Source organism: Anabrus simplex, chromosome 1, assembly GCF_040414725.1.
Source record: "Anabrus simplex isolate iqAnaSimp1 chromosome 1, ASM4041472v1, whole genome shotgun sequence".
In the NCBI taxonomy this organism is placed as follows: Eukaryota; Metazoa; Arthropoda; class Insecta; order Orthoptera; family Tettigoniidae; genus Anabrus; species Anabrus simplex.
Genome location: NC_090265.1, coordinates 944628796 through 944652368, shown reverse-complemented (window position 1 = coordinate 944652368; position 23573 = coordinate 944628796). Strand labels below are relative to the sequence as shown.

The 23573-nt window shown below is 40.5% G+C and overlaps 1 protein-coding gene across 1 annotated transcript in view; it reads right to left on the bottom strand.

Annotated features, from left to right (window-relative positions):
• LOC136875038 (uncharacterized) overlaps positions 1 to 19395 on the bottom strand; it is an 82579-nt gene extending 63184 nt beyond the window's left edge. Inside the window, exon 1 of the mRNA XM_067148762.2 lies at positions 19281 to 19395. Coding sequence (XP_067004863.1) covers positions 19281 to 19331 — 51 coding nt within the window. The 5' untranslated portion in view covers positions 19332 to 19395. The remainder of the gene's footprint in view (positions 1 to 19280) is intronic.
• Between the last annotated feature and the right edge of the window lie 4178 nt (positions 19396 to 23573).

Below are 23573 nucleotides of genomic sequence, written 5' to 3'. Positions count from 1 at the left end.
GATTTATTTATTTATTTATTTATTTATTTATTTATTTATTTATTTATTTATTTATTTATTTATGCCTTTATTGTGACAAAGTTAGGGCACTTGGCCCTATCTTACACTTAACCACATTACGTGGCTTGATACTGAATACATTATATATGCTCAAACTTAATGTAGCCTATACAATACAACTTAATATAGACTAAAACTAAAAGATCTACATCCTAAGTATAAAATGAGCATAATGAATTCAATATTAACTGTTCTACGTGAAATACATATAACATAACAATAATGTATAAAAACATTTGGGAACTATTTACTCAAGACATTCAATCGCACGTTCACAGATAACTATGTAATATAGCTTACGTATTCAAGGGGAAATCTTTAGTCTGTCTTTCGAAAGTAATTAATGAAAAACAATTACTAATTTCAGGGGTAAAGCATTCCATATTCTAGCGCCCGACACAAGGAAAGAATTACTGAAGGCAGATGTATGATGTGGAGGTACTGCAATTACTGACACAGATCGCGCGTCGCGGTCATGAAAGCAAGATAGAAAACGGAAATTACTGGCGAGATATTCAGCTATATTTTCAGTTTAGCGTCGATAGATTAAGGATGATACAAGCTGATTTCTCTACTGCTCGACTTTTAACCATGAAAATTGTTTATAAAAAGGGGATACATGTGAGGCAAATTTCAGTGAAAAAATAAATATAATGCAGGAGTTTAAAGCTCCCTGCAGTTCCTTATTTCGTTCACTGAATAGCATCTAGCAACACAACGTCATAATAGTTAAAATTTGGATTTATGAATGTCTGAACCGGTCTTGTTTGTAAGTTGAGGGGTAATACGGCCTGTTGAATCTTAAGGGGATGAAGTGATGAATGAACGTTCTTGCATACATTAGTGACACCCTCATGCTTCTGATGTGGGAAAAATTACTGGTCATGATCATAGAGATCATTAATACTGTAGTGACCATAAGGCAGGAGCAACGTACAGAGATGATGGTGATTTCGGAGTGGGATTGGGATTAATTACTGGGTTGGTGATCGGAAGGGATTAAGCCGTCCCGCCATCATTAATGTCAGATTCGGGATCCACATGAACGCTTCTACAGACCAAGGAAATAAACGTTTTAGAGCGTTCAACTTGATCCAGGATCAAATAGATTCGAGAACGCCCAGTTAACTTGCAATTACACTCATACTCACCGAACTTGAAGGACTCGCTGCCTCGAACGATCCACACTTACCTCTATCTCCTCCATCCACAATAGGCATCTGCTAATGTGCAGGAAATAAATGTGTGTATTTATTTGATTTACTAGCAAACGGCCTATCAGACCAGTTAGTATTGGGTGTGGGTGGATGAGTTGCGATAGTATGGTCGTGACTTCGACGTTCTTTGAAGAATTTCTATGATCAATGTCAGAAGCTGAGTTTGCATGCCCTCATGAAGGCCGATGTAATTTGGCGGAAAGCTCTGCTTTGTTTTCGTAATAAATAAGTGACTTTAATCCAGATAATCATATTTAATTATTTATTTTCACAAAATGAGCCACGAAAACCTACGATCATTAATGTTAGTAATCTCTATGGAGAGGATATGTACTTGAAGGTTAGGAAGTGCGGTGGACTGAGAAAGAAAATATGTAAGTCAATCTCCAGACTAGCCTTCCTGAAGATAAGCCGTGACAGTGACATGATACCTCCATGACTCAAGATCAAACATCATCTGCAAACAACTGGAGCCATAAAGATTCTGGCGGAAGGCAGCCGACGTTTGCAGCGAAATCAAATTCAAGAAACCAGGAGGGATTTGGATTAGAACAACACAATTGCACTCAGTCTGTTCATGAAGCTTAGCACGAACTTGCGTATTGATCATTGGATCTTGATAGACAGAATGAAATATGAGCATGTCGAACGGTTAAAGGTATAGCACAGCAACTCAAGAAAAGATATTTCAGAGATTTGTCCAACGTAAAACACCGGAATTAGATTATAACAAGGTCATAGTAAATATGTCTGATAAATTACTAAATTAGAACTCAATATCAGTGCTAAAGAAAGATTTCAACTTTGCTGTGGCGCAGAGAAGAATCCCAGTAAAGAAGATTGTCTGCGGGGTAGAGTGTGCAGATCAATCTTCTTCCCCTTCTACAGACTACAATCGTTCTTGTTCAAAAGATGTACCGCGGGTTGCAGTCCGGAAGTGTAAACGGCGCCGAGTCAATAGAGCCCATCGCTGAACTAACCTGGCATTTTGACCAACCAGCACATATAATCTTTTCTCGTCTGAATTTGTATTTGAATATATACGGATAGCTGCAGTCGCTTAATTGCGGCCAGTATCCAGTATTCGGGAGATAGTAGGTTCGAACCCCACTGTCGGCAGCCCTGAAAATGGTTTTCCGTGGTTTCCCATTTTTCACACCAGGCAAATGCTGGGGCTGTACCTTAATTAAGGCCACGGTCGCTTCCTTCCCACTCCTAGCCCTTTCCTGTTCCATCGTCGCCGTAAGACCTATCTGTGTCGGTGCGACGTAAAACAACTAGCAAAAAAAAAAAAAATGAATATATACGCCGGAATTAGTAGCTCAACGGTAGAGCTCCGGCCTCCTGAGTTGGTGGGTTCGATCTGAGCTCAGTCCGGCGGTATTTGAAGGTGTTTAAATACGTCATTCTCATGTCGGTAGATTTACCAGCATTTAAAAAAAACTCCTGCGGAGCAAAATTTTGGCACCTCGGTGTCTTTAAAAAAACCCGTAAAAGCAGTTAGCGGGATATGATTATTATTATTATTATTATTATTATTATTATTATTATTATTATTATTATTATTATTATTATTATTATTATTGCTACGGGCATACCGTGGAACGCAGAGGTGAAAGAAGGTGCTGGGGCAAATGGGTAGACAGAGAAAGATCGAAGCGTAATTTAAAAAAATAAATTTGAAATTTTATTTCTTTCCTCTTTCTGACTTTTAAACTTTGATAAACAACAACAACAACAACAATACAGGAGCTCGTCGGCTCAAATAACAGGAATGATCAAATTCCAGGTACACAATAAGTTGTAGGATGAGCTTGTAGCTCCAAAGTTACATTAGTCAAAAGAGCACCATTGCTCTATTCAGTACCATGCGAGTTCGCAGTGCGGTTAGAGGCCCGCGGCTGTGAGCTTGCATCCCGGAGATAGTGGGTTTTGAATCCCACTGTCGGCAGCCCTGAAGATGGTTTTCCGTAGTTTCCCATTTTCACGCTAGGCAAATGCTGGGGCTGTACCTTAATTAAGGCCACTGCCGCTTCCTTCGAACTCCTGGGCCTTTCCTATCCCATCGTCGCCATAAGACCTATCTGTGTCGGTGCGACGTAAAGCCACTAGCAAAAATAATAGCTCTATTCAATTAATACTCTACGAGACTGCGCTCCAAAACTTATTACAATCTAGCCCCTCCAAGGCACAATTCTCTAATCCAAATTAGATCATCAAAAACAGTTCTTACCCGCTCGACAGTCTGATTTAAACCTTACAATGAATAGTTAATTAACCAGGGGCAATAAGGCCCATACTAAATGGCCTTCCTGGTTAACAGAAAAGGTTTAAATTATCGTTCATAAACAAAATGATAGGAGGCGGAACACTTGCACTCGTTTTGAAATATGCCTTGAATCACTTTGAGTCCTATGTGGGCTCATGGCTCTAAGTCACAGAGGCTAAGCCTATACTACAGAGAGTGAAAAGTTGGAGAAAAATATTAATCTCCGAAAGAAGAAATGAAGTTTTTAATTTCACAAAATCATAGTCACCCCAATACCAAGTTGAATGGGAAGTAAAAGGTGAACACACTCTATTCCCTAAGATTTGTATTGCCCCACAAGGACTTGAATAAGGTCCTAAGACTTCCTTGAGAATTTACATAATGTTGAACTTTAGAAATTTACATTAAGAAAGAATTTTGAAACCTTCCTCTCAAGTCAGCTTTCTGAGACTATCAAATAATTAAAGATGTCTGCTACTACCTTGAGCTGGTGGGTCTTCCGATGACGGGCAAGAACTTTCCCCTGCCTCCACTACGTACGCACTCTAAACCCCTTGACTAGAGCGATGGGAAAGACAAAACCGTGACAGTTGGAAAATTTAAAGTTTAATATTTCCCTAACTTCTAGAAATCTGATTTATCTATGTGATTTGCACAAACCACCAAGTCGTTAGCTGTAGCAACTGTGTGAGATGGCTTTTTTTTTCTGTCCGTATTCTTGCTTCCACTTTACAGTCCAAGTAGCTTTCCTGCCGGTTTTTCTCGTCCTCATTTGGAAGATAGTGGATTCGAACCCTACAGTCGGCAGCCTTGAAGATGGTATTCCGTGGTTTCCCACTTTCACGCCAGGCAAATGCGGCTGTACCTTAATTAAGACCGTGGTTGTTGCCACCCCACTCCTAACACTTTCCTATCCCATGGTCGCCGTAAGACCTATCTGTGTCGGCGCGACATAAAGCAAAATTACAAAAAAAAAAAAAAAAAAAAGGAAAAGAGAACTCGTCCTCAGTATAGCTTGCTGTAAATATACCAGTTTGTGTAGTATTCTTCTCTATCGGACATACAATGTATTACTTCAAAGTAATATAAATCAGAAATTTGGAATTTTAGGAGACAATTGAGCGCGAACTTAAACTTACACGAAGATTTTGTTTTGCTTTTTCAGAGAGTTGGGTGAAAACGGAACACAACCGTTCTAATAATTCCTAAAATATTTGGTTTCAATAAATTAACTGTTCTTTTATTCACGAAATTATACCCTTTTAGGTCACGTTCCTTCTCAGTTCTGTCGTTATTGCTTTATCCGAAGGTCAGTGAAGATTCCATTTCAGCTGAAATCAGAACGGACGCAAAAAGGGAAGAAGGGATGCAAACTGTTCTAGAAATGTTCATGAAGTAGCGTGCGCAACATATCATTTAACTATTAAGAAAAATTTAATTAGAGTGTGCCTTTCAAAGAATGTAATCCGATGAAGGAAATTTCATGAAGTAAAGTTGTGTACCTCCCTTAAAGCTGAAGACATTTAATCATCATGTGCTGTTTAATTATTAATTGCAGTTGAGATCAACTAACGGGAAAGGCAAACAAATTGAATAAATTTGACGTAGATCACGCAAGTGTGCAGGTGTTAATTTTTTATGCAGATTTATTTTCCTTTTCCTGTAATTTAATAAATCTAAGATGAAAATGTGGAACGGTTAGTCAGGTTTGGTGACGTTTCAGTTGCTGGATTTTCGGTTCTGGAAAAAATCAGAAAGAAATGCTGTCATGCTATGGTAACATTTTTCACCTAGTGAGTTTGTTGCGAAGTATGAACCGCATAGCAGTTAGCTTTCATTCGGAAGGTGAGGGGTTTGGACCTCACTATCGGCAGTCCTGAAAATGGTATTCGGTGGTTTCCCGTTTTCAAACCAGACTGTGCCTTAATTAAGGCCACAGCGGTTTCCTTCCCAGTCCTTACCTTTTGCGATACCATCGTTGCCGTTAAACTACCTGAGTTAGTGCGATAATATACTACTAGCAAAGGAAGTAACATTATGGAAAAACGTTTCTTCTTTCTCTTGAGGAATTCGTCTTGGTTTTCCTCCTCAACTGCAGGGATGTAACGGGATGTTTCCTAAAATGTATGTCATAGTCGGTTCCTTCCTCATTCCTGTTGTTGTTTCTTCTTGAAATTGAGCTTACCACACTGTGATCATCAGCTGTGTGTGTACTTAGCGCGCGAGATGTATTGTATGATGACAGTACAGCGTAATTTTAAATAACTAGTTCATGCATCGGCATATTATGCACACCATAGAACGCAATAAGTAGGTAGGGCTGTTGACCACGATATCACAAGCCTCCTACAAAACAAATCACTTAACCGGAAGACAGCAAGTGTCATTGTATTATGCTTTTAATACTGAGGCTTGGAGGCACTTCAGCGTAAAACCAGGATGTTTTAAGGCTCATTTTGTAGGTTAATAATAATAATAATAATAATAATAATAATAATAATAATAATAATAATAATAATAATAATAATCCATAGCTTGTTTCTAGTATAAACCGGGTCAGGAATGAAATAAATGAAGCCTCCATCTAGCGGCGAGGATGGGAACTGTGCCGGTCGCTGAAGCCTGTCGCACTTCTCTGGGGCAATAATTAATGACTGAGAGATGAAATGAAATTATATTGGAGAGAGTTCCTGAAATGAAAGATGACAGGGGAAACTGGAGTACCCAGAGGAAAACCGGTCCCTCCTCCGCGTTGCCCAGAAGAAATCTCACGTGAAGTGACCGAGATTTGAACCACAGAACGCAGCGATGAAAGGCAAGGCAAGTGCACTGCCATCTGGTCCACGGAGAGTATTATAATAATAATAATAATAATAATAATAATAATAATAATAATAATAATAATAATAATAATAATAATAATAAATTGAATAATAAGAATTGCAGAGTTTTGGAAATTAAGAAGTAACAATGAAATTTACCACAATGTAGAAAACATATCGGAAACAATAAGAAAAAAGGAGATTGCTATTTCTCGGACACATTTACAGAATGGATGACAATAGACTAACTAAACGAATCTTCAAGTACCTTTGGGAAAAGAAATCAACTACCACCTGGATTCAAGAAGTCAAGAAAGACCTGGAAAGGAACAACATACGAGAAGAAGAATTATTGGAAAGAAAGACTTTTAGGAAGAAAGTCTTACAAATGGAAGGATTCCAAGGGACGAAGGAAAAGAAAACAGGCACAAAGTGGACTGAAGACAGGAAAAAGAAACACAGTGAAACAATGAAAGAATACTGGAAGAAAAGGAAAGAACAACTAAGGAGGAACAATTGAAATTGTAACGTGGTTATTAGAAGGCCGGAACGCAAGAAGAAGAAGAAATAATAATAATAATGTTATTGCTTGTTTTAAGTCCCATTTACTACTTTTAAGGTTTTTCGAGACACCGAATGTCGGAATTTTGCCCCGCAGGAGTTCTTTCACGTACGAGTAAGTCTACCGACACGAGGCTGGCGTATTTGAGCTCCTTCAAATACCACCAGACTGAGCCAGGATCGAACGTGCCAACTTGGGCTGAGAAAGCCAGCGCCTTAACCGGCTAAGCATCCCGGCATGTAGGTTCATATCCAAGAAATGATTTGTTCAGACTATCAAACTTCCCTCAACATTTAACATTAACTAAGGCAAAGTATATCTCCTTTAGATCAACAGCCATGCAAGGAGTAACAAATCACGTTTAAAAATTAAATTTCGGTTACGATTTTAGGTTACCGGCAAAGTTGGCCATGCGTTCAGGGACACGTGGCTGCGAATTTGCATCTGGGTTGGAATCCCAGTGTCGGCAGCCCTGAAGATAGTTGTACCTTAATTAAGGCGTCGGTGCGACGTGAAGCAACTAGCAAATAAATAACGACTATAGGTACAATTTTCTCGGCAGATATCGCTTTGAGTCACTATTATTTTTTACATATTAATAACACTTGTACCAGCAATAAAGACCTACAAATGCAAACGAAGTATTTCACCGTTTTAAAATGGGTTGTCAAAACAAAGTACTTTCCCAAAATGTATCGAAAAATCTTCTTTCCGCACTGGAAAGTGTAAGGAAAATATCACTTTACTGTAACTGTAATTACTTCCTCCATTCTTTTACTTGAAATCGTTTCTGATTGGTTGAACTCCGCTTCACAATAATGTAAACACGGATAATGATAGGGTTTATAAAACAGCAGGCACCACACTTACCAAACCTAAGGTTGTTCAATTGTTTCTCCACCTTAATGCAGCGCTGTAGCACCATAACTACCTACACCGAAAATGTCTCTGCATTCCCAGCTATTGTGTAGGCTAATCCATTACCGGTTGATAAATATCGCGTATATCGCAGTATACCATAAAGTTCGTATTGCTTTCATTAATCCAGGACCGGAAGAAAATGTTTACGACCATGGTAGCTTAGTGGAGTTTTCATTGCTTCACTCGACAGTAATTTGTATGTTTTGTTAGCACATAACTACATGCACACACGTTTCATATTCATAGCAACACACACGTCACTGCATGAGTCAGACATTGATGATTTGGGTTTTGACGTGTCAATATTATTTTTAATTAAGAATTGAATTTAAAATAAGTAAATCCACCGTGGTATGAAACAAAATGTGTGCAGCAGCCACTAACGTGATAAGTTTCGAAAAATCTCACTCATTACGTAAAAGATCACCTTCCGTGGCTGTTTCTCATCATAATAGGGTGTCTTTATCTGCTTAGCCACCAGGTTCGGTTTTTCCTTCGGACTCAGCGAGGCATCCCACCTCTACCGCCTCCAGGGCAATGTACTGGAGCTTCAGACTCTGGGTCGGGGAATACAACAGGGGAGGATGACCAGTACTACCTCGTCCAGGCGGCCGCATCTGCTATGCTGAACAGGGGCCTTGCGGGAGATGGGAAGATTGGAAAGGATTGACAAGGAAGAGGGAAGGAAGCCGTGGCTTTAAGTTAGGTACCATCCCGGCATTTGCCAGGATTAGAAGTGAGAAACCACAGAAAACCACTTCCAGGATGGCAGAGGTGGGAATCGAACCCACCTCTACTCATTTGACCTCCCGAGGCTGAGTGGACCCCGTTCTAGCCCTCGTACAATTTCGTGGCAGAGCCTGGAATAGATCTCGGGCCTCTGGGGATGGCAGCTATTCACACTAACCACTACACCACAGAGGCGGACAAAAGAAAGTACTTTCCCTAAAATATTTGGAGGTAATTAATACCACACTGCTTGAATTTTAGGCAAAATATATACATCATGCGGGTCGTATTTGAGGTTTTTAAGCAATTAAATAAGTTTTCTGGAGTTTGGTTGAGTTTCTGCCTGGCCGAGGCGGTAAAAGCATGCTCGGTTCGCCCAGAACGACGTGGGTTCGAATCCCCGTCAGGAAGTCGTAAAATTTAAGGCGCGAGATTTCCTCTTCCGCAGGTGCACATGGGCCTGAGGTTCACTCACCCTACACCAAAAATGAGTACCAAGTTCATTCCTGGAGCAAAGGCGGCCACCACTTTACCCCATCAAGTGCCGAGGTTACGGATAGTGGACGCCTTCACCTTCCACCCCTATAGGGGCCTTCATGACCTCTACGGAGATGACTTTGCTTTTTGCTTTGCTGTTACTGGAGTTTGGTTGTCTATCTCTCATTCTCTCATTTTTCCTGTGGAATGTATAGGGTACCTAATTTTTAAAATGTGCTTTGGGGAATGTAATGTTAGCTGACAGTTCAGGGAGAGTGGCAGTGGTGTCACCAAATTTAAATATCCATTTTAAATACACCTTTATTGCACACTATACGCTACTCAAAAAGTAAATTTGATCATGTCTTTAGATGTTCGTAACTACATTGTATGAATGCATAGTGGATGGGAATTTGACTGTCCTCTTTACGTGCCAGAGTGCTCCACTGTAATCCGGATGTTTGGGTGATGTCGATGTCAGTTCAAGGCATGTGCGAAGGTTGGTCAGAGTGTAGTGTTTACAAGATTCCTACAAGAATGGAGTGGTAATCCAGAAGCCCCAGCTTGAGTCCGATCGAAAAAGTCTAGTATCAACTGCACAAATGCATCCGAGCGAAAAACTCACCATCCCAAACACTAAATCCCCTCGAAGAAAGGGGCCGTTTGCATCAACAGAACGTGCGGCGCCTTCTCAGATGAGAAGGCTTTTTGAAGTTGTTATTCATGTGAGGGGTGAAAATAATTACAAGGACCACTTCGTTTCTGACACGTGGTGCAATGATGTCGTGTGTTCAGTGTTCAAAGAACGATTTTCATTTCAGTTCTTAATTGTTGCAAAGAAGGTGGTTTGTTTTCATTGCGTATCACTTGCGAGTAGTAACACTATGTTAGTACACAGTAGGTTTATGATTCGTAGCAGCAGAGACCGGTTCACTGTGGGTTTCCAGTACCTGTGATTAGTACCACTATATGAGCGAAACCGTTGCTCTGCGTTGCCTATGATTAGTACTCACTATGTGAGGAACACCACGAGATAGTACGAGTTCCTGTGATAAGTACACCTATGCGAGGAGCATCATGGGTATGCGTTGCCTACGAATGGCGCCATTATGTGAGAAACACCATAGGTCTGCGTTACCTGTGCGACGTACAATACTTGTCAGTAGTACCATAATGTTTGAAACACCGTGAGTCTACCCTACTTTAGATTAGTACCACGGTTCTACTTTACTAGCGACATATACGGTTATGAGGGGCCGTTCACCTGGACTTTGGACCCCTTTAAACAACAAGAATCATCGATTCAGGTATGTGCTTTGGAAGCAGTGCCTTGGTCAGTAATGCTATTGTTTTAATATAGTTTCTGGGAAAGTGGGGCATTGCGGGTCGGACCCACTGATTGTTTTAAGTTCATAATCATTGTTCATCGTCTCTTTCTTGAATTATAGTTAGTGGATCGATTTTGGAATTATTTTTTACATTCAGTGTGGTGAGTTGGCTCCGCTGATTATGTTAAATTATTAATTATCCTTTCGTTCTTCATAATCACGTTTTGAATTCTAGTCAGTGGATGAATTTTGGACTTTTAAATTGTCATTGAATTTCGTCTCATTTAGTACCATTAGGGGTCGATGACCTAGATGTTAGACCCCTTAAAACAACAAGCATCATCATCATCATCATTGCGTGTCTGTTTCTGTTTTAAAATGTAGGCGTATCTTGGAAGTATGATTTTACTAAACAGTGACCAAATGTATTTCTTCCCATTTTTTAGCGGTGTGTATTTTTGAATCAGGAAAACTTACTATATTCAAAGAAGTGAAAAGATAAAATGTTAGTTTTTGATACTTTTCACGTTTAGCTGCCCTAAGATTACGCGATTGTCCGGTTATTTGCTTTGCTGTGTGAAATAAGTTGGCCTAACAACCGTTAACGTTGTGTTATCTGATCCTTTCCTGTCGTTTTGGTCGAGTAAAGCCGTGTTAGCTGGGTAGTATCGTCACTGGCTACTTACTATGGCTGCCGTGTTTCGAATTTATGTAGGGATTTTTGAAATGAAGTCTCACATCCTTATGGTTCGGATTCCATTAAAGTTCCTGTGGCTAACATTGGAGTAGGTGAAGTGTTATGTGATCCTGTAATGATTAAGACGTGGATCCCACAGGGCAGTATCATTGAACCTTTACGTCCTTACATATATCGTTCGATAAATTTGCTCTATCAAAGCTCTACCGGCGCCGTCCGATATCCTGCTGGAATTTCACCGCCATTCCCCATTCAGGTTGGTGTCCACCAGGGATCGACCTTGTCACCGCTTCTCTTCATTTTGTGTATGGACACAGTCACCTCTGATATCCAGGTATCAATCCTCCATGGTCACTACTGTATGTTGACGATTTCCTACTTTCTGCTGAGGAGCGTCAACAGATTCAAGAGCAGGTTAAGAAATGGAACGAAGAACTAACAGCACATGGACTTCGACTCAATACCAAGAAAATTGAGTACATGAAGTGCGGTCCGCAGGCGAATGGTACAATTCAGATAGATGGCCAAGATCTAATTAAAGTAGAACAGTTTGAACAGTTTGAGTACCTTGGTTCTTTGGTCAACGCTGAGTTTGACACTATTTTAGACACCTGCGCACAAGTAACTGCGGCCTGGATAAAGTGGCGGCAAGCTACTGGTTTTCTCGGCGATCGTTCGATACCACTCCACCTGAAGTTCAAGGTTTACGGGACTGTTGTTGGCCAGCAACAGTCAAGCACGAGGAAGCATTTCATGTCATGGAGATGCATGCTTCGCTGGTCATTTGGACTGACCCGGCTAGATCATGTCACCAACCTAGAAATCCGGAAAATTATGGGAGTTACCCCGATCGTAGACAAGATGCGTGAGATGTGACTTCGGTGGTATGGTCACGTAATACGCAGAGGAGATTCAGAGACGGCACTGCGGTGCAAGTGAATAGTTGGTAATACTTACGGCCGGCGTGTGGCGAAGACTCTACCTGACGCGTGCTCGCTCAAGCAGTGGCTTCGCTTGCCTCGCTTCACCGTTGTGTATAGAGAGCCGGCAGATGTGCTGTGCACTACACACGCGCGTTTGGTTTCGCAGGACTGCTTACAATGCGACCCCGTTTATTAGTCCAGTCAAGATGTACATCCGTGCTTGCAAAAGGTCCGGTCGTTCTGAATTTTTCATATGTTGTTAGGGCTTAAACCAATATTAAAAAAAACAGATTTGCAATTTTTAAAGTGCTGTGCGAGCGGCAGTGTACCCAAAAAACCATACAATTTTCGGACGTTTTTCAGGTTTTTCTCAATATCTCAGTGAAGGAAGGGTTTGACCGGTACCATCACTCTATATACTTTTAAAGTAGACTAAACTTTCTACAATTTGAGATCTGGGACAGCTATATACGGCCATTGGTTCCCAAGATACAGTTAATCGAAAACAGGCATTTTTTTTTCCAAAAAGTGAATTTTTTTCGAAATGGTCACATATTTTGTGAAATATCTTTTAAAATACGCATCCCACGTCAAATATTATATGAAATGAAGTTGTAGAAAATTTAATTATCTTTCATTTGAGATCAGACTGGTACCTATAGCTTCAGCGGTTCTCTCAAAAATGGCAGATAACCAAAAACAGTCATAAGTGGGTTTTGGGGGGGGGGTAATGCAAATAAACTGTTCTCAGGCCTTTTTATGGTTTTATTTATCAAACAGTTACTTTTTTATTGTTAAAAATTGTTTGATGAAAAATATAATATACCTATCGGGAATTACTTCATCATCAAACATTTTTATACGGTATATACTTACATACTAAAATGCTTGTACGAACATCATGGTACCTACTGTACTATAAGGACAAATTACATTTACACAAAAAAATAAAACATATACATCATGCAGGTATTGCGTTTTTCCTGCCCCGTGGTGTAGGGGTAGAGTGCCTGCCTCTCGCGCGAGGGCTCCGGGTTCGATTCCCGGCCAGTTGAGGGATTTTTCTCTCGACATGAAGGCTGGTTCGTCGTCCACTCAGCCTACGTGATTAGAATTGAGGAGCTATATGACGGTGAGATGGCGGTACAGGTCTCGAAAGCCCAGAATAACCGCCGAGAGGATGCGTCGTGCTGACCACACGACCCCTCGTAATCTGCACTCTTTCTTGCATTTACATGAAATTTTTCGCAGAAGGGCAGGGGGTGCGGGATGCATGGTAGTGGGAATGGGGGAGAGTTCTTGAGAAGACAGCTTCCACCCCCAATTAGTGGGATTCAAGTTGACTCCCCGCCACTTCTGCACTTGGAGGTAGCACCTTGCTGCATGGTGGCCTGCGGCATCTTCCGTCGGTGGCAAACGGGCGAGGTTTATGCTCGTTGAAGTGACAAACGTCTTATACCTCAGAAAATCCAAAGTATCCCTCGCGATGTCACCCCCATATAGAGCCACAAAGCACTTGATGCCTGCTTCTCTCATGGCTTGCGGAGTGGAGTCTTGCTCAGCAAGTAGTTCACTCTTGCTCAGGAGTGTGGTGATTTTGGTCTTTCCTTGGCCAAACGGTGCTGAGGGGGTATCGCACCCGGTAAACGCGTGGGTGAATAGTACCATCCATGGTGATCGCTGGGAGTCGTGGTGGTTGTAGGAGGTCGTAGAGTAGTGACAGCAACCAGCTTCGCCCTTCATACTCTTCTGAAGGTAGATGTTTTTTCTCTTCAGCGCCTAAACCATTGAGAAAACGAGCAGGTCGACATCTTCTCCAACTATGACGCCCCGATCGGCTACTGCTCTTTTTGAAAGCGCCGTCATGACGATCTCTCGATCCGCATCTTCTTCGACAACAGACACTTCTATTCCCTCCTTCTGAAAGGCGTCTCAAAGAAGAGTTATTAGGCATCTCTTGTTGTTCCCATTGTCCAATACATTCTCTTGAACAATTTGAATTACTGTGGATTCATCGAACGTCAGTTTGTAGCTGGAATGAGCTGCGTAGCGCCGGAGTCATTCCGCTGTTTTGGTGGTTTTGTTTTGGTAACATCTTCGGGGTAGCCGTCAGAAACAACGGAGTTGTCCTTCCTAAAGTGGTTGTGGACGTAGGTGGTATAACGCGCCAAAAGTGCTCGAACTGTTCTCTTCCGTTGCCACACGACCTTGTGCAAGAGGCAGCCACCATCCAAAACGACGTGAGTGCTGGCATCTATCGCCGTGTGTCTGGAAAGAGGAGTGAAGGCAGGGTACAAAGTGGATTTTATGCCCTTGCGCATCCTCTGTTCATTGAACAGACACATCGGGAACGGGGACAACTCATACTTGAACTCATCCTTTATATCCTCAGGACCTATCGGTAAACCAATACTGATAGAAAGTAAACTGTCTGTTTTGGGAAATGGAGGGTGGAGAGCAAACCAGCTTTTGAGTTTTTCCACACCACTTATCTCGGACGATTCGAGAAGGTCTCATGCCTACATGCTGCTCTCCAGTAGGATATGAGATGCTGCAAAAACTTTCAAGTGCTTCACATATGTTCACCATAAACACCAATCCTGTTGTCAACCTTGCCAGCACACTGTCGGAGATTCCCCTTCCTTGGGTCAACCCACCGTAGGTCTTCATGGAGCGCATCAGCTTCTGTTCAATTGTTAGACCTGACCACATCCCAGGCCAAAACTTGTCATACAGGCGAATGGTGAAAGATCGTATTCACTTTTATCCATCCGATCTTGCAGAGGTGCGCGCTCTTAGCGTACAAAAAATGTCCAGCTGCGTGGACAAAAGGGAGAATCTTGTGGACAGTGTACGAATGAAGGTTCCAATAAAAAGAAAACCATAAAAAGACGTGAGAACAGTTTATTTGAATTTTACCCCAAAACCCACTTATGACTGTTTTGTGTTATCTGCTGTTTTTGAGAGAACCGCTGGGCCTGTAGGTACCAGTCTGGTCCCAAATGAAAGTTAATGAAATTTACTACAACTTCATTTCATATAATATTTGATGTGGGATGCGTATTTTAGAAGATATTTCACAAAACAAATGACCATTTCGAAAAAAAAATTCACTTTTTGGAAAAGATTGCCTATTTTTGAAGAACTGTATCTTGGGAACTAATGGCTGTATAGAGCTCACCCTGGCCTCAAATTGTAGCTAATTTGGTCTACTTTAAACAGGTATAGAGTGACTAGAACAATCGGACCCTTTCTTCACCGAGATATTGAGCAAAACCTGAAAAAAGTCTAAAAATCTCATGGTTTTTTTTGTGGGTATATCGCCGCTCGCACAGCACTTTGGAAATTGCAAATCTGTTTTTTAAATATTGGTTTAGGTCCTAACAACATATACAAAATTCAGAACTACCCGACCTTTTGCAAGCACGACCCCCTTTTCATGTTTAACTTGACTGGACTATATGTACTGTGCGATAATGCCAAGTTCATTATTTGTTCGCAAACTGCACTCAACGTAGAACAGCCTAAACAAGACTATATTCGCATCTTTTCACATCCTGCATTCTACCGTGCTTGGCTTGCTCTACAATTTAATGACACGCTGTATACAGTTGATCGAGTAAAACAGCAATCATGCTGGTAGTTATGCGTAACAGTTGACTTCGTGAAGGTCAATCTGTATTTAGGGCTATCACCCAGGTACTAGATTCCCTATCAACAGTTTGCGTGACCTTTTCTTAAATGTTTTCAAAGAACGTGGAATTGTATCTCGTCCTATAAATGAATATTTGCCTAAATTTGTTCTCTTGAATTTCAACTTTATCTTCACACCATGATATTTCCTCATTTTAAAAGTTCCGCACAAACTTATTCTACTAATGCCATTCCACGCAATTTATCCACCGACAGCCCGGAACATCCTGATTTTTCGAGTATATCTTCCCAGCCCAAAGTTTGGAACATTTTCTTAACATTACTATTTTGTCGGAAATAACCTAGAACATATCATGCTGCTTTCCTGTCGTATCAAGTAATCGTGGAAAGGTTCCATAACCTGGAACCATACTCTGTGTATGGTCTTACCAGGGACTTGCATACCCTCTCCTATACATTCTTATTACAACCCTTAAATACCCCCGTAACCACATGAAGAGATCTGCATCCTTATTTAACAACTTCGTTAATGTGATTAACCCAATGAAGATGCTTCCTTATATTAACCGACACAGATAGCTCTTACGGCGACGATAAAATTAAAGTACAGTCCCAGCCTTTATCTGCTGTGAAAATGGGAAAATCATCTGCAGGGCTTCAAGATTCAAACCCATGTTCTCCCGAATGCAAGCTCACCGCTGAACTACCCTAACCGCACGACCAACTCACTCGGTATTATTATTATTATTATTATTATTATTATTATTATTATTATTATTATTAATTTTTGTACATTATTAAGTATCCGAATATATTGCAATTTAGTATGAAAAATGCAAAGTAAGCTACCTTTCAACATCTTAATCTAGATTCGAATCAGTGGTATTTCGATTAACAAGTAGTGCTACGGAGGTGAGTGTGTTAAGTTCTACTGAAATATATTTTAAATACTAAATGGTAAAAATCGTAATGTCGGGCTCCTTGGCTGAACATTCAGCATACACGTCTTCCTTTCAGAGGGTTCCGGGTTCGACTCCCATGTCGGGTATTTTATTCCGCTGCTCGGGAACTTGATTTGTGTTAGCATTAATACACTTCTCTTCATTTACGTACCATACATTACACTACGATCTACCAAATAGGCACGCAATAGTGAATGCATTCCTTCACACAGAGTTGGCATCAGGAAAAACATTCGACCGTAAAACTGGGCCAAATTCAATTCAGGTTCTGAACCTAATAAAATTGGGGAAAGGCCAGGAAGAAATATCTTAAAACTCCAAGAAGATTAATCAAAACGCTGTTAATTTAAAATTCAAAGATGCTGTTAAAAAGTCAGAACCGGGCAAGTTGGCCGTGTGGTTACGGTCGCCCAGCTGTGAGCTTGCATCCGGAAGATAGTGGGTTCGAACCCCACTGTCGGCAGGCAGCCCTGAAGTTTGTTTTCCCATTTTTCCCATTTTCACACCAGGCAAATGCTGGGGCTGTACCTTAATTAAGGGCACGGACACTTTCTTCCCATTCCTAATAATAATGTTATTTGTTTTACGTCCCACTAACTACTTTTACGGTCTTCGGAGACGCCGAGGTGCCGGAATTTAGTCCCGCAGGAGTTCTTTTACGTGCCAGTAAATCTACCGACACGAGGCTGTCGTATTTGAGCACCTTCAAATACCACCGGACTGAGCCAGGACCGAACCTGCCAATTTGGGGTTAGAAGGCCAGCGCCTTAACCGTCTGAGCCACTCAGCCCGGCTTTCCCATTCCTAGGCCCTTACTACCCCATCGTCACCATACGACCTGTCTGTGTCGGTGCGACGTAAAACAAATAGCAACAAAAGTTTGAAATAAAAAACTGATAATTTTAGATTGTCATCCTAAAAATACTTCGGTATTTCGTCATTGGACTGGTGAGTGACTTGTTAGAAAACTCGTTCTGGAAACAAATGTATGGTTCTTTGGATTAATTTTGGTGAAATATAAATCCTATTTTCATTTAATTCTCGTGGAAATTCTGCATTTTTACAACTTATTGGCATAGAAGGTTTGTAATTCCCCCAATTTTTGAAAAGCTTCGATATAGTGGTAGCATTGACGAAACGAATATTGTTGTCGAGAGTGTGGTATTTGATTTATAATTCAGTGGTTTTGATGAGCATTCTTGTTGAGTTACTTGGAGCAACTTGGAACACGGTTTCCAGCACATGATATTTTCAATATGTTATGTACCTGTATATCGCAAATTACTCAGCGGATACTGTTAAAGTTTTCATCAAAAGTTTAAGGTAATTAAAATAAGTGACTGAAGTAAAATCGCATTAAACTGATTTAGAGTCATTTTTAAATATCTTTAGATTGATATCTAAAAATGAAAAGAAAATATAAATCTTATTCAGGATATGAATGTTACTTATGCTTTGTTTAGTGATCATGCAATAGGTGTTGAATATAAACATGTGTGTATGTGTGTGTGTGTGTGTGTGTGTGTGTGTGTGCTCTAATGCTCAGCCACTTGGATACGAGTCTATTGGCCATGATGATCGGCTGTTCGCTATCATCGTTTATTTGTGATCGCTTCGATCAAGGAGTTACATATTCCTAGCCTCAGAGACGAAGATAATTATGCAATTGTTTCATAGGCACTATGACGCATGTTGTGTGATAATGACGTACGGAGAAAGGACGAATCACTAACAACAGTGTCAGATGCCATTTGTGACGTTTAGAACAGAACCCATCATTTTTACATGCAATCTAGGGATTACGAATGTTATTCCAGCTCCTCTACCCATGCGGCCAACATTCTGATAGTGAAACGTTTTGCACCTAAGGAACTCGAACCGGCTACCCGCGGTGTCTGACCATGAGGAACTTACACATTAACGATCATAGCCACCAGACGGACTATAAACAGATACAAACAGCTGGGACTGTATCATAATTGAGGCCACGGCCTCTTAGTTCCAACTCCTAGTCATTTTCTATCCTATCGTCGCCATAACAGCAATCCGTGTCGGTGCGACGTAAAACGAATTAAAAAAAGAAATATATATATCATAAATTACTAAACGGATACTGTTAACATTTTCATCAAAGCTTAAGATAGTTAAAATAAGCTACTGAAGTGAAATCGCAGTAAAATCTTATGTACAATGTATATTTCCTTTTTTCCAATTAGTTTTACGTCGCTCCAACAAATATATTTCAAAGATTTTCTGCAGAGGATTAATAGATAAAGGAACATAATTTTTTTACACTGAGGGATGGAATATTTGAAAACCAATTAATTTTATACTATCTTAAGTTTGTCATAATATACTTTTTATAACAAAATTTAAAAACCTACTACAATGTGAGCATAGCCAAACTTCCCCCAAAGGAGGTGGATTCATAAACTTACTCTTGTAACGAAAATATAATGTTTGAGATATATTCTGTTAGTTTGACAAGAAGGCCAAATGCCACATGCCACTTCCTAGATTAAAGCCACACTCGTAAAACTTCGTGGAGTGATATGAAGACACTAACATAGACATGTCATCGTGCCCTAAAGAAGAGCATGAATCACCCAAGTGTCCGTTAATCTTATCATTATTATTGAAGTAGGTGAATGTTACTAACCTGTGTGAGAAGGAGCAGCAGCACGACTCCGACGAGACCATACAGCCTCATTATGCCAGCCACACAACGGACTTACTGGTAGCGTGCTCATGCGCGACTCTCCTTATCAGCATCCTGCTCGCTACGACAATGACTTTGCTGCTGTAAATGTGGTGAATCAACGCGTTTACTAGTTTCAGGGAATTGTCCAACACTCACGGAACGGCTAAAATATAAGCGAAAATGTACTGCGTGTATTTTCTCCACCTACGCAAAGTGAGCTGGCGATTCACCTACAGTGTATGGGATTTACATGTAAATATTTTAAGTACGTCCCTATTAATTTCTTCATTTAAGGAATAGAGATGGGCCTACCTTGGTTAGGAGTCACATGCAGTTAAAAATTCGTTAACCAGTCACTTTTCTTTTTTGCTTATGGTTAAACGTCGCACTAACACATCGAAGATTCTCGGCGATATAAGGACGGAATGGAAAACCAAGGAAAACCATCTTCAGGGCTGACAATGACGGTGTGATTTGAACTCACCACCTCCGGAATGCAAGTTAATAGCTACGCGACCATAACCGCCAACTCACTCACTACCAGTTATAACTCACTTGTACGTTGTAGTAATAATCTACGTGAACGGTTTGAACAGATGGATGGGTAGATGATAAATTTAGCGCATAGCTCCAGTGACCAATCCGGTATAAAAATATCAGGAATATGAAGCGACAAAATTATATTCATATTGACACTTCCGTCTTATGGCACCTTTCAAACGGGACTAGAAAAATAGCTACGAGTTGGAAAGAAGCGACCATGATCTGAATGTAAGTACAGCCTCGGCATTTGTCTGGTGTGAAAATGGGAAACCACGGACCACCATCTTCAGGGCTGCCGACAGTGGGGTTCGAACCCTCTGTCTCCCCAACGCAAGTTCATAGGTATGTGACCCAATCTGCGCAGCCACTCTCTTCACCTACGTGCTATTTTGAATACATTTATCAGAATAGTGCACTCAAATATCTGTATAGCTTCTTTGGTGCATTAGTATGCTTCAGTTACCTTCATTGTTACATTTACGTAACTGTGTTATTTACATGAAGCCGAGAATTGACATAGTTGTAGACTGCGGCCAAAAGGGAGTGCATTGCGCTAGAAGTCAAATAAGAATGACGTAAAGTTTTTAGTGTTAAATTATACAAGAAGTATTGTAAGGAAAGGAATAGAATTCAGTAATCTAATAGGTATTATAAGAATATTTTCCGACTCGTTGGTTGAATGGTCAGCGTACTGCACTTCGGCTCAGAGGGTTCCAGGTTCGATTCCCGGACGGGTCGGGGATTTTAATAGCTTATGAATAATTTTTCTTGCTCGGGGCCTGAGTACATCCCTCCATATAGGGTTGGCGTCAGGAAGGGCATCCGGCCGTAAACCAGGGCTAAATCCACATATGCGTCGCAGTTCGCATCCGCGACCGCACAGGCGTGGGAAAGGCGGTAGGAAAAGAAAAAGATATAATTATATTATATTATATTATATTATATTATATTATATTATATTATATTATATTATATTATATTATATTATATTATATTATATTATATTTTTACCAGATATTGTAATAGGAGTTTTATCATCGCTGGGACGTGATATGGATGCGAAAATTTTATTCCGGGACTGGAGCGTATATTGTAGAGACCGAATAGATTCGGTAGGAGACGGAGTGTTCATACTGCTGTAAGAAGAATGTATAAGCTAAGAAAATGTTTAGACGAGAAACATGAAATTCTAGATGTAAGGCTCATTTCTATTTATAAGAGGCAGCTTGGTGTTTTGCGGGTGTACAGATCTGAAAGAGGTAGTGCTGACACTAAGGTAGAGTTGTTTAATAATATAATCAGCTACATGGGGTCGTCGCAACAGTAGATGTGATTTTAGTGGGTGATCTCAATTTACCTATAACTGGGAAGGAAATGGGAATGCATGGCTAACAAATGGTTAAGTACGTTAATCTTGTAAGGTCATCTGAATCAGAAGTGATGTAACCAACTAAAGAGAAGAATATTATAGACGTGGGGGTGTTAAAATCGGACGAGTTCTACACAGAAAATGAAGTCATATAAGTTATCACGGAGCTATATTTGCTGTGCTTAAAAGTAAAAGCAATGAAAAGGTTGTAAAATTGGCAGTGTTAGTATGAAGGAATAAAAAAAGTAATTATGATCGGTGAAAAACGGCAAATACAGTTGTACACAAGCTGAGCCAGGTTTAAAACAATTGCTCAAGAGTGTGAAAACAGTCATGTACATGGTACAGAGCAGTCAGCTTGGAATATGTTGATTATATTACACACGTTTGCAAATTTACTAACTGAGTTGATGGAAGGCATTTCATGTGTATGAAAGGTTCTCCCGGTCAGGCTCAACGTGTAGGGTCCCAGCAATTTATAGCAGATATTGTAGATTCAGGTGGTCGAATGGACCGAATCGCTAATATCCTACCAAGGCCTTTGATAGGGTAGATCATGGGAGACTGCTTACGCTAACGTGGGCTATTACACTAGGCAAAGGAAATATTGAATGGGTGACTTTTCTAGAGAATAGAACTCAGAGTATTAGACCAGGTGAACTGATCCCTTATTATTGGCAGTATTATTGGACCAGCGCCTCAACCGACTGAGACACTTGTAACTTTAACCAACAAGAAAAGTAGTCTGTATTATATATATATATATATCGCTATGAAAAAGCTAAGGTATATATACAATATGGAGAAAAGAACGGGAAAAAGAAAAGTCCTCTGTATTATATACATATATATATCGCTATGAAAAAGCTAAGGTATATATACAATAAAGAACGGGAATCACAGGCAAGACTTTTTTGCGGATGATGTTATACTTCATAGAGATTTATAGAATTTTGTGTGACTGCAAAAAAACTTTGATAATGTTGTGAGATGGACAGCTGACAATAGTTTGATGGTAATTTTGATCGTATCGTCAGGTCGTATAATAATAATAATAATAATAATAATAATAATAATAATAATAATAATAATAATAATAATAATAATGTTATTTGCATTACATTCCACTAACTACTTTAACGTTTTTCGAAGAAGCCGAGATGCCGGAATTTTGTCCCGCAGGAGTTCTTTTACATGCCAATAAAACTACCGACACGAGGCTGATGTATTTGAGCACCTTCACATACCACCGCACTGAGCCAGTATCGAACCTTCCAAGCCGGGATCAGAAGGCCAGTGGCTCAGCTGAGCCAGGATCAAACCTTCCAAGCCAAAATAAGAAGGCCAGCGCCTCAACTGTCTGAGCCACTCAGCGTGGTTGTAGGTTTCACCAACAGGAAAAGTCCTCTGCATTTTAATTGCTGTTTTGATGGGGTGAAAATACCTCACAGGGGTCACTGTAAGTACCAAGGAAAGGAAAGACCTTCGTCGGAGTAATTACGTTAACGGGACTGTAAATACATGTTACACGTCTTTATATGGTTATGAGGTTATTTTGGAGCTGTAGTAAGGATGTGAAGGAGACTGCATGTAAGTCACTGGTAAGACCCCAGTTAGAGTATAGGAGCCTCACCAGGATTATTTTATTCGAGAACTGTGAGAGATCCAAACAAAAGCAGCATGATTTGTTCTGGGTGATTGCCGATAAAAGATTGGGGTTGGAAAAATGTTGCAAACTTTCGACTAGGAAGACATGGGAATAAGGAGATGAGTTGCACGACTAAGTACTGTGTTTCCTAGGTGACAATGGAGGAATCTATTGTAATGGTACTGGTAGGCGAATAGGCTTGGAGTTTTTTTGCTAGGGGCTTTACGTCGCACCGACACAGATAGGTCTTATGGCGACGATGGGATAGGAAAGGCCTAGGAGTTGGAAGGAAGCGGCCGTGGCCTTAATTAAGGTACAGCCCCAGCATTTGCCTGGTGTGAAAATGGGAAACCACGGAAAACCATTTTCAGGGCTGCCGATAGTGGGATTTGAACCTACTATCTCCCGGATGCAAGCTCACAGCCGCGCGCCTCTACGCGCACGGCCAACTCGCCCGGTGAATGGAGTTTTTAAAGTAGGAAAGATCATAATATAAAGTTGGAATTTATAAGACAAATTAAAGCAAATTTTAGTTTATAGGAAGAGTAATGCGGAACTGGGCTTATTTACCAAGGGAGATATCGGATAAATATCTAACTTGTTTGAAATCTTAAGAAAAGTCTTGTTACACTACTGATTGGAAGTCTGCCACCTGAGTGACAGCCCTAAATGAACATCACCGGTGATATTT